The following is a 17,743-nucleotide window of genomic DNA, read 5'->3' on the forward strand; positions in this document are numbered from 1 at the left end:
CAGTTATTAACTTAGATTAGTTTATTTGCTTTTCATTATGGTTAAATTAGAAATCAAATACATGGAAATGAGGGGTAAAGCCTGACACAAAAACAAAGTCAATGAACTAATTATCCCAAAGAAATATATGCAATTCTTTCAATTAATTCCACTTCTGTAATATCTCCTAAATTTGTCTTTTCCTTCTCATCTGCACTCCATTATTCAAACTTAGGCATTCCTCCTCTTTCACTTGAACTAACTCATCTTGTTTTTCCAATTCTCCTCATCTATCTTGCCACCAAAGGGATATTCCTAAAACAATAATCTAAATCAGTGGTTTTTAAAGGATTGTCTGTGGTCCCCTGAAAAGTACCCAAGAAATTTTCAGGAAGTCTGCAAGGTCAGAACTATTTTTATAATAATATTAAGACATTATTTGGCTTTTTCACCGTGATAACATTTGTACTGGTGGGTGCAAAAGCGAATAAAATTGCTGGTAGGAATCAGGGCAATGGCATCAAACTGTATATACTAGTCAAACACCACCATACACTTGTAATTAAAAAAAGTCAGCTTCAATTAACAAATGTTCTTGAAACAGAAAGATTAACTTTGTGAAATCTCAACTCTCGAGTACATGTCTTTTGATATGTGACAAAACGGGGTGTAAACATAAAGCACTTTTGCAGCATATCAAAGTACAATGGTTGTCTTAAGGCAAAGCACTTGTGCCATTACGTTGTAGGCTGAAATATCTGCTTTCTTCATGGATCACACATTTTAAAAAATACATATTTTTATTGAGAAATCTTCACGAATATATATTCCATACATGGTGTACAATCAGTGGCTCACTATATCATCATATAGTTGTGAATTCATCACCATGATCACTTTTTAGAACATCTGTATCACTCCAGAAAAAGAAATAAAAATAAGAAAAAAACTCATACATACCATACATGTTACCCCTCCCTCTCACTGACCACTAGTAGTTCCATCTACTCAATTTATCTTATCTTTTGTCCTCACTATTATTTATTTATTTATCCATAATTTTTTACTCATCTGTCCATACCTGGATAAAACGAGCATCAGACAAGTTTTTCACAATGTGACAAAGTCACACTGTAAATGTTATATCATTAGACAACCATGTTCAATAATCACGGTTACTGGAACACAGCTCAACAGTTTCAGGTATGTCCCTCTAGCCACTTCAATATACCATAAGCTAAAAAGGGATATTTATATAATGCATAAGAATAATCTCCAGGATAACCTCTCAACTCTATTTGAAATCTCTCAGCCACTGAACTTTATTTTGTCTCATTTATCTTTTCCCTCTTTTGGTCAAGAAGGTTTTCTCAATCCCTTGATGCTGGATCTCAGCTCATGCCGGGATTTTGTCCCATGTTGCCAGGGAGTTGTCCCATGTAAGAGGGAGGGCATTGAGCTCACCTGCTGGGCTGGCTGAGAAAGAGAGGCCACATCTGAGTAACAAAAGAGGATCTCTGTAGGTGACTCGTAGGCCTAATCTTAAATAGACTTAGCCTGTTTTTTACAGGAATAAGTTTTATAGGGGCAAACCCCAAGATCGAGGGCTCAGCCTACTGATTTGGTTATCCCTACTCCTTGTGAGAATATCAGAAATTCTCCAAATGGGGACAGAGGTCATTTTTTAAAAATGTTTTTTAAAACTATATAATGAAATGTGTCAACATTTAGATATCTATATACTTAAGTGAAACAATTTTTTCCAAATGATCGATGCATGATGTTACAAAACCAAGCAAAGGCAAAAGAGCTATTCCAAGTATAAAATAGCCCAATGGTTTTAATGTTACAGAATATAAAAAGCTGTCTGAGTATAAAAAGTTCATTGATATCAGTTCAGATTCTACATTGTAACTAAATGTTTTTTTTGTGTCATGAAGATGATGATATGTATTGTTTCCAGTACAAACTTTATTACATTAACTGAAACAACGACTGAAGGCACTACCATAGCGATTACAGTTTCTTCAGTGTAACAGTTTGAAAGGATTATATACCCTAGAAAAGCCATGTTTTAATCCTGAGCTATCTTATAGAGGCAGCCATTTCTTCTGATACCTATTCAGCACTGTATATTAGAAACTTAATTATATTATCTCCACAAAGCTGCAAGGCACCCAATTGTGAGTATTAACTTTTGATCGGAGGGAGATGTGACTCCACCCATTCCAAGTGAGTCCTAATTAGTTTACTGGAATCCTTTAAAAGAGGAATCATTTTGGAAAAAGCTTGAGAACAGAGCTACAAGATCCACGAGAACCCACGCAGCTAGAGACCTTTGGAGATGAAGCAGGAATATGCCCCCGGCAGAGCTTCATAAATCAAGAAGTTTGGCAAGAAAGCTAGCAGATGTTACCACGTTTGCCATGTGCCTTTCCAGATAAGAGAGAAACCTTTAATTTCATTGGCCTTTCTTGAGTGAAGGTAACCTCTTGTTGGTGCCTTAATTTGGACATTTTAATAGACTTGTTTGAATTGGAACATTTTCATGGCCTTAGAAATGTGAACCTAGCAACTTAATAAATTCTTCCTTATAAACGCCATTCTGTTTCTGGTATATCACATTATGGCAACTTGCAAACTAGAACATTCAGTATGTGAGTTCTCTGATGTATTTAAAAGTTAAAGCCATGGTTGAAATCCCTTCCATATTCCAAATGTGTAGTGCGGGTTCTCTCATTTCCTCTAAGGTCAGAATGTTGCAGAATGTTGAGTGAGGGCTTGCCCACACTGATGAAAATAATAGGTTTTCTCTTAAATTTGAATAACAATGTTGTCTACTGCTATAAAAATTAAAGTTTTCCCCATATAGATGACATTCTTATGGCTTAAAATATCCAAAGTAAAAGTTTTCCCACATAGATGACATTCATGGGGTTCTCTCGAGTTTGTGTTCTCTCATGTTGTCCAACATTAAAATATTTATTGAAGGTTTTCCCAAATAGATGGTATTCAAAGGGTTTATCCAATGTGAATTCTTTCCTGTTGCCTAGGATGACATTTATTGAAGGTTTTCCCACATAGATGGCATTCACATGGTTTCTCTCCAGTGTGAATCTCATGTCACTGCAGGGTAGAACAATCAATGAAGGCTTTCTCACATGTATGGCATTCACAAGGTTTCTCTCCAGTGTGTGTTCTCTCATGTTATATAAGATGAGAATATCAACTGAAGGCTTTCTCCATTTGTGACATTCACAGGGTTTCTCTCCAGTGTGAGTTCTCTCATCTTTTCTGAAGAAAGAAAAATCAAGAAAGGCCTTCCCACAAGTACAGCATTTGTAGGGTTTCTCTCCAGTGTGTGCTCTCTCATGTCAATTAAAACAACTGAAGGTTTCCCCACATAGACGATATTCAGGGAATTTCACTCATGTGTGTTCTAGCTTGTTGTTGAAGATTAGAAGATTGACTGAAGGCTTTTTCACATAGATTACATTGTGGGTTTCTCTCCAGGGTGAGTTATTTTCATGTTATCTAAGGTGAGAAGATCCAATGAATGCTTTCCCACATAGAAGGCATTCATATGGTTTATCTCCAGTTTGAGTTTCATTATATTGTCTGTGGCCAGAGCTTCATATGAAGGAATTCATATGATTTACTTCTAGTATGCATCTGTTTATGTTGTTTAAAGATGACTGGTCACTAGGACTTTTCCAAGTCCTTTGGTTAAATATGGTCTCTTTCTCATAGGAATTAATGCAGGATGAGTCACTGTAGATCTGAGAGTGGAATCTTCTTGCAAATGATTATATTTAAGGGATTTCTTTTGAGTGTAAGAGATCTGCAATGACACGATGTCAGAATTGTCTTTCCTGTAGTTAAGTTGCATTAATATCATTTCTTGCTTATTACAAGCAATTTTCCTGCCTGGAATCTAGTTTTGGAGAAATTACCTTCCTTCTCTCCACACTGTTTCTCCTTGTACCAACTGGGAAAGCACATCTGACTTGCAGACCTGACATCCCCTTGGGACCAGATGATTCATATTCTCAAGCATCACTTCTCTGAACAGCTTTCTCTGGGATGTGTCTAGCAATGTCCACTTTTCCTGGGTAAAGTCTACAGCTATATGTTTGAAGGTCATTAACTCAAGTGGTTGCATTGTCAACAGATCAGCTGACAGTGGTCTTCCTTTGGATTTTCACTCTTGGCATGGATGGAATATTATGCAGTAGTAACATGAAATGATGTCCTGAAGCAAGTGACAAGATGAATGAACCCTGAGGACATAATGCTGTGTGACAACCTAAGACACAGAGCAGGAATTCTGTAGTCCTGAAGGTCAGCATTTCCACATACAACCTCACTCAAGAAAGGCTGATGCTGTCTGGAACACTTCTACCAGCTGGGAAAGCACATGGCTGGTATCTGCTGGTCCTTGCTCCTGATTCTGTGGCTTCTAGCTTCTGATGCAGGTGGTTTCCTCTCTAAGCATCTGTGGGCCTTCATTTAGTGCCTCTGGGACACAACTCTGGGTTCTGGCTTGCTTAACATCTCAGGGAAAGGAGCATGGGTCTACTGGGCTCTGCCCATGTCTAGGCCTCTGTTGGCACTTCAAGCATCTCCAAACATCCATGTCTCTCTCAGCTCTGAAGCAACTGTTCTCCAAGCATCTGTATCTGAGGTTTCTCCAAAATGTTTCCCCTTTTAAAGTACTATAGTAAATAATCAAGACCCACCCTGAATGGGTGAAGTCATGTCCCCATCTAATCAAAAGACCACACCCACAGTTGGGCGCATCACATCTTTGTGGAGATAATCTAATCAAAAGGGTTTCCACCTTGCAATACTGAATCAGGATTAAAGGACATGGCTTTTCTAGGGCACACAACACTTACAAACTAGCACAAAAACCACACCCAGACATATAGTAATCACACTGTCTAATGCCAAGGACAAGGAAAACATCCTAAAACCTGGAACCCATGAGCGCGCGCTGCCAGCAAACTCCATTCCCCGCCACAAGACAAAGGACAGCATAGGTTCACATTGCCTGGGTGGCTGCTGCTGTGCCTCGGGGGGTCCTCCACACCCCAGACTGGGTCAGTGACCACTCCTGCCAGCTGAGGGACGGCCTGCAAGAATGGCAGAATCACTTATGACAGATATAGTCCCATTGCCATCTTGAGTCCATCACCTGGCTCCCTTGCCTACATTGCAACTAACTTTTAAAAACTGTCACCTGTTGCGCTTTGGCAGGGTTTCAAATAATACCCACAATTACATGAAAAGGCTATTAAAATACCCATTCTTTTCCTGAATTCCTTTACTTCAATGCAACAAACTGTAAGAGATTGAATATAGAAGCAAGTATGAAAATATAGCTGTCATCTATAAAGCCAAACATAAAAAAAAAAAAGTTAAACTGTGAAATGATGTCACTCTATATAGGACATTTTTTAATTTGAAAAATATAATTATTTTTCATAAAATATATTTTATGCTAACATATACTGGATTTATGTTATTTAAAATGAATAAATATTTAATTTTTCAGTTTTAATTTTTAAATCAGTAAATATTGACATAACTTTCATAAACAAAAGTCATTGAGGTCCTCAATAATTTTAAAAAGTATATAGGTATTCTCCTTTCTCACACCTTATACAAAAATCAGCTCAAAATGGATCAAAGACCTAAATAAGAAATAGGATCATAAAACTCCTAGAAAAAAATGTAGGGAAGCTTCTTTAAGATCTTGTGGTAGGCAGTAGTTTCTTAGACTTTACACCCAAAGCACAAGCAGTGAAAAAAAAAATAAGATAAATAGGACCTCCTTAAAATTGAAAACTTCTGTGCTTCAAAGGACATTGCCAAGTAAGTAATGGGAGAAAACATTTGGAAACCACATATCTGATAAGGGTTTAATATCCAGAATATATAAAGAAATCCTACAATTCAACAATAAAAAGACAAACAACCCAATTAATAATGGTCAAAAGATTTGATTAGACATTTTCCACAGAGGAAATGTAAATAAATAAATTCAAAGCACATGAAAAGATGCTCAATATCACTAAGTATTAGGGAAATGCAAATCAAAGCCACAATGAAATATCATCTTACATCCACTAGTATGGCTACTATAAAAAAAAAGAAAATTACACAAAATAGAAACACATATTCACTGTTGGTGGTAACGTAGAATGGTGCAGCCACTATGAAGGACAGTCTGGCAGTTCCTCAGGAAGCTGAGTACAGAACTGCCATATGATCTGGCAGACCCACTACAATATACTCAGAAGAGCTGGAAGTAGAGACGAGAACAGACATTTGCACACCGATGTTCACAGAGGTTCACAGTCGCCAAGAAATAGAAACAATCCAAGTGTCCAACAACTGATGAGTGGATAAATAAAATATGGTTTATACATACAACAGAGGATTGTTCAGCACTAAGAAGGAATGAAAATCTGAAGCATGCTACAACATGGACGAACCTGGAGGACATTATGTTGACTGAAATAAAACAGACACACAAAAGGACAAATACTATACAGTCTCATTAATATAAATTAATTATAATGAACAAACTCATGGAATTATAGGTTACCAGGAGATAGTATGAGAGTAGAGAGTAGGGCGGTTGATGCTTAATTTGTGCAGAATTTTTAATAAGGTTGATTGTAAATGTTTGAAAATGACAGAGGTGATGGAAGCACATTATTGTGAGTGTAAATTAACAGCACTGAATTATTATTGTGATTTGGTGTGACTGTCGTTGAAGGGGGAAGTTTAGGGTACCATATGTCACTAGAATGAAAGGCAGAGGATAAAACATGGGACTAAATAACACAGTGAACCCTGCTGTGGATGATGAAGCTGGTTAATGGCAGAAATACAGGAATGTTCTTACATGAGCTAGAACAAAAATACATCACTATTACAAGGTGTTATTAATAGGGTGGTATATGGGGAAAAAATACAACTAGTGCAAACTATGACTATAGTTAACAGTAATACTGTAATATTCTTTCACTACTTGTAACACAAGTACCATACCAATGTTAAGTGTCTATAATAGGAGGGTATAAGAAGTATGGGGTTTTTCTTTCTGAAGCTGTGAAAATGTTCTCAAATTGACTGTGGTGATGAATGTGTAATTCTGTGATTATATCGAAAGCCACTGATTATACACTTTGGATGGCCTATATAGTACTGAATAGAACTGTTTAAAAAGGATATAGGGGGTGGGCCACAGTGGCTCAGTGGCAGAGTTCTCCCCTGCCATGCCAGAGACCCAGGTTTGATTCTTGATGCTTGCCCAAGTCAAAAAAAAAAAAAGGATATAAGGATCCTGTGCTGGTTTGGGACTGCTAAACTGCCTTCCAGAGCAGTTGAACCATTTTACATTTCCACCAACAATGGAAATGTGTGCCTCTTTCTCCACATTCTCCCCAGCACTTGTTGTTTCTGCTTTTTTGATAATGGCCATTCTAGTGGGTGTCAGATGACATTTCATTATGGTTTTGATTTACATTTCCCTAATAGCCAGTGGAGTTGAAGATCTTTTCATGTGCCTTTTAGCCATTTGTATTCCCTCTTCTGAGAAGTGGCTGTTCATGTCTTTTCCCCATTTTTTCAGTGGAGTGTTTGTCTTTTTGGTTAAGTTGAAGAATCTCTTTATATATTCTGGATACTAAACCCTTATCTGGTATGCGATTTCCAAATATTGTCTGCCATTGCATAGGCTGTTTTTTTTCCTTTTCTGACAAAGTTCTTTGATACACAAAAGTGTTTAACTTTGAGGAATTCCCATTTATTTATTTCTTTCTTCAATGCTTGCATTTTGGGTGTAAGATCTAAGAAACTGCCTTCTATTGTAAGTTTTATAAGATATTTTCCTATATTTTCTTCTAAAAGTTTTATGGTCCTAGTGCTAATCCTTAGGTCTTTTACCCATTTTGAGTTAAAGATTGTATAGAGTGTGAGATATGGATTCTCTTTCATTCTTTGCATATGGATATCCAGTTCTCCAAACACCATTTATTGAAGAGGCTGTTCTGTCCCAGGTGGGTTGGCTAGACTGCCTTATCAAAGATCAACTGTCCACAGATTAAGAGGGTCTATATTTGAGCACTCTATTCAATTCCATTGGTCAGTATATCTATCTTTACAGTATATGTTATCTTGATCACTACGGTGGCTTTGTAATATGTTTTAAAGTCAGGTAGTGTGAGATCTCCCACTTCATTTTTCTTTCTCAAGATATTTTTAGCTATTTGGGGCACCCTTTCCTTCCAAATAAATTTATTTATCGGTTTTTCTATTTCTGCAAAATATGTTTTTGGGATTTTAATTGATATTGCATTGAATCTATAAATAAATTTGGGTAGAACTGATATCTTAACTATATTTCATCTTTCAATCCATGAACACAGTATGTCCTTCCATTTATCTAAGTCTTCCATGATTTCTTTTAGCAATTTCTTGTAGTATAGATCTTTTGTATCCTCAGTTAAATTTATTCCTAAATATTTTATTCTTTTGGTTGCAATTGTAAATGGAATTTTTTCTTAATTTCATCCTCAGATTGCTCATTAGTAGTGTACAGAAACACTACTGATTTTTGGGTGTTGATCTTGTATTCTGACACTTAGCTGTACTCATTTATTAGCTCTAGTAGCTTTGATGTAGATTTTTTGGGATTTTCAACATATAGTATCATATCTCCAAATAATGAGAGATTTTACTTCTTCCTTTCCAATTTGGATGTCTTTTATTTATTTATTTATTCTTGTCTAATTGCTCTGAGTAGAACTTCCAGCACAATCTGAATAACAATGGTGATGGTGGGCATCCTTATCTTGTTCTTGATCTTAGAGAGAAAACTTTCCAGCACAATCTGAATAACAATGGTGATGGTGGGCATCCTTATCTTGTTCTTGATCTTAGAGAGAAAACTTTCAGTCTTTCCCCATTGAGGATGATGTTAGCTGTGGGTTTTTCATATATTCCCTTTATCATGTTGAGGAAGTTCTCTTGTATTCCTATCTTTTGAAGCATTTTCATCAAGAAAAGATGTTGAATTTTGTCAAATGCTTTTTTCTGAATCAATCAAGATGACCATGTGGTTTTTCTGCTTTGATTTGTTTATGTGGTATATTATATTAATTGATTTTCTTAGCTTGAACTATCCTTGCACACCTGGAATAAATCCCACTTGCTCATAGTGTATCATTCTTTTAAAGTGCTGCCAGATTTGATTTACAAGTATTTTGTTGAGGATCTTTGCATTTATATTTATAAAGAGATTGGTCTGTAATTTTCTTTTCTTGGAGTATCTTTGTCTAGCTTTGGTATTAGGGTGATACTGGTTTCATAGAATGAGTTAGGTAGCTTTCCTTCCTCTTCCATTTTTTTGAAGAGTGTGCACAGGATTGGAACTATTTCTTTCTTGATGCTTGCTAGAATTCACATGTGAAGCCACCTGGTCCTCAACTTTTCTTTTTAGGGAGCAGCTTGATGACTGATTCAATTTCTTTACTTGTGATCGGCTTGTTGAGGTAATCTATTTCTTCCTGAGTCAATGTTGGTTGTTCATGCTTTTTTAGGAAGTTGTCCATTTCATCTACGCTGTCTTGTTTATTAGCATATAGTTCCTCATAGTGTCCTCTAATTATTTCCTTTATTTCTACAGGGTCAGTGGTTATGTCTCTTCTTCCATTTCTGATTTTATTTGCATCCTCTCTCTCTCTCTCTCTTTTGTCAACCCACCTAGGAGTCCATCAATTTTACTGATTTCCTTAAAGAACTACCTTCTGGTTTTGTTGATTTTCTTAACTGTTTTCATGTTCTCAATTTCATTTATTTCTGCTCTAATCTTGTTATTTCTTCTTTGTTATTTGCTTGCTTTTAGGCTAGTTTGCTGTTCTTTCTCTGGGTCTTCCAAGTGAACAGTTAATTCCTCAATTTTTGTTTTTCTTCTTTTTAAATATAGGCACTTAAGGCAATAAATTTCCCTCCTAGGGAAATTTGTGGCATCCCATAAATTTTAATATACTGTATTTTCATTTGCCTTAAGATTATTTGCTGATTTCTCTTGTAATTTCTTCCTCGACCCACTAATTGTTTAAGGGCATATTGTTTAGCCTCCATATATTTGTGAATTTTCTGGCCCTCTGCCTGTTATTGAATTCCAACTTCATTCCATTATGATCCAAGGAAGTGTTGATTTAAATCTTTTCAAATTTGTTAAGACTTGCTTTGTGACCTAGCATATGGTTTATCCTTGAGAATGATCCATGAGCACTTGAGAATTATGTTTATCCTGCTGTTGTAGGGGTATAATATACTGTAAATGTCTATTAACTCTAGTTCATTTAGTACAATACACTTTTAATCCAGCTACTTAAGAACGGAGGCACTTACTATCGCATAGATTGCTTAACATATTTTTTCATTTCCTTTTCAGGCTCCTCTTCCCTTTACCTGTCTCCTCAAGGCTGGTGTTCCAAAAGGCTTTTTCCTAGGACCTCTGCTCTTTTCACTCTGCCTGGAAGTGTCAGTCATTCACTGCCAACTCTTATTTGTAGGCCAGACATCTCTCACTGCTGAACTGTAGACCCACATATTCAGTTACATTCTGGATACCATCACCAGCATCCTTTATATGCATCTCAAAATCTCAACAGGCTCAAATCTGAATTCATAATTTCCATTTCCAAGCGTGCTATTCTCTCCAGTGTTTCTCTACCAATTAGTGGCACCACTAGTTCCTCAAACCAGAAAACTAAAATTATCCCTAAGTTTTGGCTAAAACTGTACTTTTTCCTCAGGGAGACCTTCCTTGATTCCCTTGACTAATTAAGATTCTACTGCTATAAGTTTCCACAGCACACTATTCTTCCTGCCATGAAACTCATCACTCGTTATTGAAATTGCCTGTTTGTCATCTCTGAATAAAGTTCTAGAAAGGTAGGGACTGTATCCATGGGAGTCACATCCCACATTGTTAGGGACTATATTCTCAGTGCCTAGCAAAGAGTCTTACACGAGTCCCTGCCTCATGTGAAAATTCCAGACATGTTTTATTTGTGGGGATGGCAGGGTGGTGGCTGTGTAAATCACTATATAGCTTTATTATTAAAACAAGAAAATATATAAAGTGATAATACATGACTTCAGAAACATTTTCTTATCTAAATGTTTGAACTATGAATTAATCAGATATTTTGCTTTTTACTGACTAAATAGAAGGCACTTTCACTTTTATCTGTTGGTCTTTAAATATACGGCTTCCATAAAATAAACTCTGAGAAACAATTTCCCAATATCATTTAGAACTCAAAAATAACTATTCAATCCCCACCTACACTGCAAGCAGGGTTGTGGCAGCAGCTCATCTGTGAGCCACGCATTTAGGACTCTGCTTAAGCAGACAAGTTCTGAACACACAGTGACTCTGATTTCTTTAATGATCTCTCTCCACTATCTTGCAGTTCTTTCCATTGCAAAAATCTTTCAAGTGGTTAAAATATCTTTACCTAAGGTATCTCCCATGGAGCTCCAGGTAGAAAAGCTTTAAAATGCATTAGCTGAGGTTCACGCATTCAGTCACTCTATTGTTAAAACTGTGGGACCCCCTCGTGACTCACTTACAGAGGCTCGCCATAAGCCGTGCTGTTTTCCTCTTTCGAGAAGCAGATTCAGCGAAGGGAGAAGAGCACGTGGAAAAGATCCCCTAGTGACGCCAAAAGCCGGATACCAACTCTGAAACTACTGTCCCCGCGTGCAGTATTCAATGACTACTAGGCCAGTCCTCAAAACGCTATTCTATCCACATAATAGCTGTACTATTGGGGACTGCTTCTAGGGGTAAAAAAGTTCTTTGGTCCCAATTGACCTGCAAACTAATTCTAGTAGATGGTTTGGTTAGTTGGGAAATGCTTACTTCACTGTACTAGATGCAAACCAATCCTTTAAGTAATAAAAGTTGCCTAAAAGGTAAAAAAAAAAAACAAAAAACTAGCAACTATTCATACACTATAGGTGTGCAGAAAAATATGTATACTTCATCTTATAGGGCCAGTATAGCTCATGAAAATAAAATATAAAAGTACCAAATGCGTTATCACTAGAAAGACAGAATTAGAGATTTTCCAATATGATAAACTACTCAGTTGGGTTTTTAAAAATGAAATAAACTAATCCTTCCCTTTCAGTAACTAGTGAAAAAATATTCTTTGCCAAAGCTAAGTTTTCAAATATAAAAACTATCAAATAATTATTCTGAAAATATCTAGTACAAACATAAGATAGATTTTCAAGAAACAAAGCAATTAGCAGTAAATCACATCTGTATCTCCTCTACAGGACAAAACATATCATATCACTTTACACACAACTAGCACTGTAAAAGGTTTGCACTCTTTTGAGGTAAATAAGTCTTTTTTTTTTAAGCCAAAAGAAAAACATTTACTGCTAATAAATAATCAGCTAATCTAAATTGATTGTTTCTCAAAAAAAGGGAAAGATCTAAAATAAATAATGGGCTTTATTTCCATATTCCTTCCTTATATAGTTTGAGAAGATTGCTTAGCAAATTTAAATATCTAGAACGAAGGTACTGTGGGAACTTTCCAAAGATAGTAACTTCTGTAGACTTAAACAGTTTAAAAATACAAGAATTCTCACTTATAGAAACTAGCTAAAAATGGAGAAAAAAAATTATTCTATTAAATTATTTCCCTAATGTGCCTCTTGTAAAATGTTTCCTCTTATTCCCCCTTCTTTGGCATCATTTTATTTTATTAATTTTTCTACAATTTGTTAATATATTAATTTTAAATATTCCCAGATGTTTAATTAGTAACTATTTTCAACAAATGCAACTCAAGAACAAAACAACGCTCCACATGCTATACCTGACAGGGGATGCTCTTGGCCCATGGGCTCTGGGATCCATCACCCAACCAACATGACACTCTAGAGGAGGATTTGTACTGTGTCGAGTTTTTCTCTTTCTTGGACTCTAAAAAAACAGAAGTCAAGCATTGCAATTACTTTTGGTAGTGTGAACTTCACAAGCAGATTAAAAGCCTCTGACTATAAACCAACTAAAACATTTCTTCATACTGGGCATGACACATTGTGAAATCACATGAGGTCACAAAACTCAAAACATCTCACATACAAGTTACAAAACTTAAACAAGCTGCTAGGTTTGTAATATAAGGTTAAAAAAAATGTACCTTATTATGATTCTTCATTACACCTTTTAATCATCTTTAATTATACTACCCAGTTGCGAAGAAGCTATTTTTTAACCTGAGAAAGCATCACTATGGTAAAATACCATTTTAAATTAATTTTAACAATATAAAATATACATTTTTAAAGTGATAGAAATGAAACAGTCCCTCTATGGAATGTGAAAGTACAGGTTTTGTACTATTGGCTGCTCTGGTACCTTTATATCAATGGCCTTTGGTTCTTTAACAACAGGATAAAATCTTGGTGTTTTGTTAGGATCTTGCACTCTGGGGGTTCGAGGTGTTTTGGGTGTCTTTGCAGGATGCATTTTAGGAGATTCTGGAACTGCTGTGGGCAACGAACGCGCCACTGTTGCTGAAGATATTTCTGATACATCAAGCAGCTTCTGAACTAATTCATTAGTCAAATCTGCAAAATAAAAAGCTTGAAAATTACTGAGATGCTAGGAAAATATTTTACTTTGAAAACAAGGATAATCCTAAAATTATCTAAGGTCAAATGATTTTTTCTGTGGGAGCATTTTAAATATATGAATAAAAACTTATATGTTACTCTATCACCTAGATTTATTACATTTTAATTTTGCTATAATTTTTTCTGATTTTTTCTTTTTTTAAGAAAGATAAGCTATGTTTGAACAGCATAATTACGTGGAACCTTGAATAGGAAGTGAGATCTTGTTGATTTGTTCTGGTTAATGTGATACCCCAATACATCCCAGAGCAATTTGGGTAGAACAAACAAGTATGTGCAAAATCCCCTTGAGCAACTGGGGAAAAAGGCAGAAATATTAAACTTCCCCACTTGGGGAAGACCTGATAATCTTGCAAGCACTGGGGACTGTCAAGTTGATGGGCCAGGTCTTTGATTTGGGGCTTGCCCTTAAGAAATTTCTTCCTGCAAAGGAAGCTAATTATGCTTAGGAGTCACCCCCAGAGAACCTCTTATGTAGGCCAGGACTCCCAGGGTGCAAATCTCCCTGGCAATGTGGGACATGACTCCTGGGGATGGGCCTGGGCCTGGCATCATGTGATTGAGAGAGTCTCCTTGACCAAAAGGGAGACGAGAAATGAAACATAAGTTTTCAGTGGCTAAGAGATTTCATAGTCGAGAGGTCATTCTGGAGGTTATATATAGATAACCCTTTATGGTTTTTGGTGTGTTGGAGTAGCTAGAGGGAAATGCCTGAAAACACTGAACTGTAATCTAATAGCCTTGACTCTTGAAGATGATTGTATAACTATATAGCTTTTAAGGTGTAACTGTGAAAACCTTGTGACTGATACTCCCTTTATCCAGTGTATGGACAGATGAGTAAGAAAATACAGACAATAAATAAATAAGTAATAGGGGGAATGGGGGAGAGGGGATAGAATGTTTTGGGTGTTCTTTTTTACTTTTATTTTTATTCGTTTTTTTTGGAGTAATGATAATGTGCAAAAATTGATTGTGATGATGAATGCACAGCTATATGATATATTATGAGCCACATTGTACATTTTGGATGATTTTATGGTATATGAATATATATCAATAAAACTGCATGAAAGATTGTTTAAAAAAAGAAAGATAAGCTGAAGCCCACTGTGTTAACCTTCCCTAATAACCATTTCTCTCCCACTTTCCCTTCGCAGAGATAATCAGGCATTTTAAATCTATTACTATATACATTTAATCATATTAATTTTGTATAATTTAAAAACTTTGTATATGCAATATCATACTATAGGCATCATTTTGTAAATTTTTTCAGTCAATACTTTGTCACTTTTATTCATATTCCATGTACAGTTCTGGTTTGTTCATTTTCATTGCTGAATGGCATGCTGGTATATAAATGTATCAAAGTTTATTAATTCTCCTACAGATGAACATTTATGTTATTTCCAGTTTTTTGCCATAATCAACAATGCTGCACTAAACACTGTCTTGTTGTACAGGTAACCATTTATATCTGGTTAGAAGTGCTTGAATCCAATGACATGTGCATCTTCTAATAAACTGAATACTGATTGCCAAACTGCTTTCAATAGTCATTTCACCAAATTATATTCCCACCAGCAGCAGGAAAGAGCTTCAGTTTTTTCACATCCAGGTGAAGCCTGGGTTTTTGTTTAGATTTTTAAATATTCTTCCATCTCACTGGATTAAAATGACATTGTATTTCCTTAATTACTAGTAAAGTTAACCATAATTTCATATGTATAGTAGCCATTAGGATATTCTCTCACATGAGTTTGCTATTCACATCCTTTGACTGTGTTTCTATTAGGTTGTTTTATTTATTGATCTGTTCATGAAAATCTTATGGTACATATCAAGTAAGCCAGCAAATAAATCAAATAATAACTATGTAAAAAAAAATACAGGCTCAATGTCTACTTAGTTTTTCCTTCAGACCTATTAACTTCTTTTGATTCATTCAACAAATACTACTGAATGCCTACTATCTGTCAAGCACTATTCAAGCATCCAGAGTCAAAATGAACTTACTTGGGGTGATGGGAAAGTTCTTGTAATGGATGGTGGTGAGGCTAACACTGAGGACGTGATTAATGCCACTGATGGTATGCTTGGGGGTGGTTGAGATGGGAAAATTTATGTTGTGCATATGTTTCCACAATTTAAAAAAAGAATGACTAAAGAGACAATAGCAATAAAATGCAACCCATGATCCTGGACTGGAACTAGCAATGGAGGAGGAAAGGCCCTAAAGGACATTACTGACATATGAAAAATCTGAAACATAAGACTGTAAGTGTTATATTAATGCTTAAAATTGCTCGAACTTGATAACTGTACTTAAAGTGGTTACATAAGTGAATATATTTGTTCTCAAGAAATGTACACTGAAATACTATTAAGTGCTCAAGGAGCATAACGTATATAGCCTACTCACGACTGTTTAGAAAATGATTCATAGACAGGTGGATAGACAGGAATGTACAGCAAATGTGACTAAATGTTAAAAGTTGGTGGATCTGGGTATCTGGGTGGGGGGTATATTGCAGATTTCTGTAAGGTGTTGCATTATTTTTGCTGTTTTAAATTATTTAAAAATAAAGTGCTTTGAAAAGTGAATTTACTCTATTAACTAGTCTCCCTGCCTTCCCATTTCCCCTCTTAATCACTTTCCTCACTGTTGCTAGAATCATTATTCTGAAGAGCAAATTTCATTTCATATTTCTACTTAGAATCCATTGGTTGTTCCCCTTTGCTTCCAGAAGTCTAGGCATTTAATTGTGGCCTATTAAACTTCTCTAATTTTGATTCATCTACTACTGTTCCCCACTTCAATCCTGATGCCCCAAATAAAACCAAACTACCTGTTGCTCCTGTTTCACGGCTGCATATCTTTTTATACTTTTCTTTGATCTGAAACTCCTGTTATACCCAACAGAACTTATACCCTTACTTTAATACCCAGGACAAACGTTACCTTCCCTGGGAAAGTGAAGCATTTCTTGAATACCTACTGCCGAGAGAGTTAATTCTTTTTTGTGCTACCTCTGCATTTTACCAATTTACTTCATTTTTTCAATTAGAATTTGATTATTATCTTATATATCATGCCATTTAATGCTAAGAGCAAGTCTCACTGCTTCTTTGAGAGTAAAGGTCACAATCTAATTTGTATATCAGTGCCTAGTATAGTGTCTAGAAGAAAGCATATCTTTACCAAATAAATACTAAATATAATTGAATTGTGCTAACGCTGTTTTTCCTTATGTCAAAAATATACAGAATCTTAAGGATAAAAATATGGGCACACACTGAAAAATATGTTTCATCCAGTGACTCTGTAAAAGAACTATTCAAAGACCTAGGAGTTATAACAATCCAGAAACAATAAACTTTCCTAGCACCCAGATTATGATCTCTCAATTCCATTTCCCACTTTCAGGTATCCACAAAGAAATAGTATGAAATAGAAAATGTACAATATAAGCCTGGAAAATCTTGAGACAGAAATTCATGAAGTTATATATACATATATACATACATACATCAGGTCATAAGGACAAAGGAACAAACTAGAAGCTCACCATTCAACACTGAAGTCGTCTGACCACTAAGCAGTGAATGAAACGGATTAACTCATCAAACAAATAAGAGTTATGAATTCATAATGACACTTTTAAAAAACAACTCAAGGGCAGGCAACGGTGACTCAGTGACAGAGTTCTCCCCTGCAATGCCGGAGATCAGGTTCGATTTCCGGTGACTGCCCATGTGGAAAAACAACAATAACAGCTCAAGCCTGAACCATATTTGGAGGTTGCAAGTTGATAGGGCATCAATTAATTACTATGAAAACTGATTAGCTCAATAAAAAGAAATGAGCAAGCATTTCTTCTTCCTTTATTATACAAACTGAATTTCAGTGTAACCAAAAAGTTGATGAAAGATCATTGTTCTTTGTAAGAAGTCTAGGTAAGAAATACAGGATTAGAAGATCACTATTTTGTAACTGTCTTGAAATAAGAAT

The 17,743-nt window shown here is 35.7% G+C and overlaps 1 protein-coding gene across 5 annotated transcripts in view; it reads right to left on the reverse strand.

Moving 5' to 3' along the window:
• LARP1B (La ribonucleoprotein 1B) overlaps positions 1-17,743 on the reverse strand; it is a 147,946-nt gene that overhangs the window by 11,360 nt on the left and 118,843 nt on the right. For 4 of the 5 annotated variants that reach the window (XM_077140061.1, XM_077140062.1, XM_077140060.1 and 1 more), the window contains 2 exons: positions 13,451-13,662; positions 12,906-13,012 (listed from right to left, as the gene is read on the reverse strand). In XM_077140061.1, the coding sequence (XP_076996176.1) occupies positions 12,906-13,012; positions 13,451-13,662 (319 nt within the window). Of the gene's footprint in view, positions 1-10,470; positions 10,598-12,905; positions 13,013-13,450; positions 13,663-17,743 lie in introns of all 5 variants that reach the window. The other variant, XR_013167537.1, reaches the window with a different exon arrangement.

This window comes from Tamandua tetradactyla, chromosome 22 (genome assembly GCF_023851605.1).
Source record: "Tamandua tetradactyla isolate mTamTet1 chromosome 22, mTamTet1.pri, whole genome shotgun sequence".
Taxonomy (NCBI): Eukaryota; Metazoa; Chordata; class Mammalia; order Pilosa; family Myrmecophagidae; genus Tamandua; species Tamandua tetradactyla.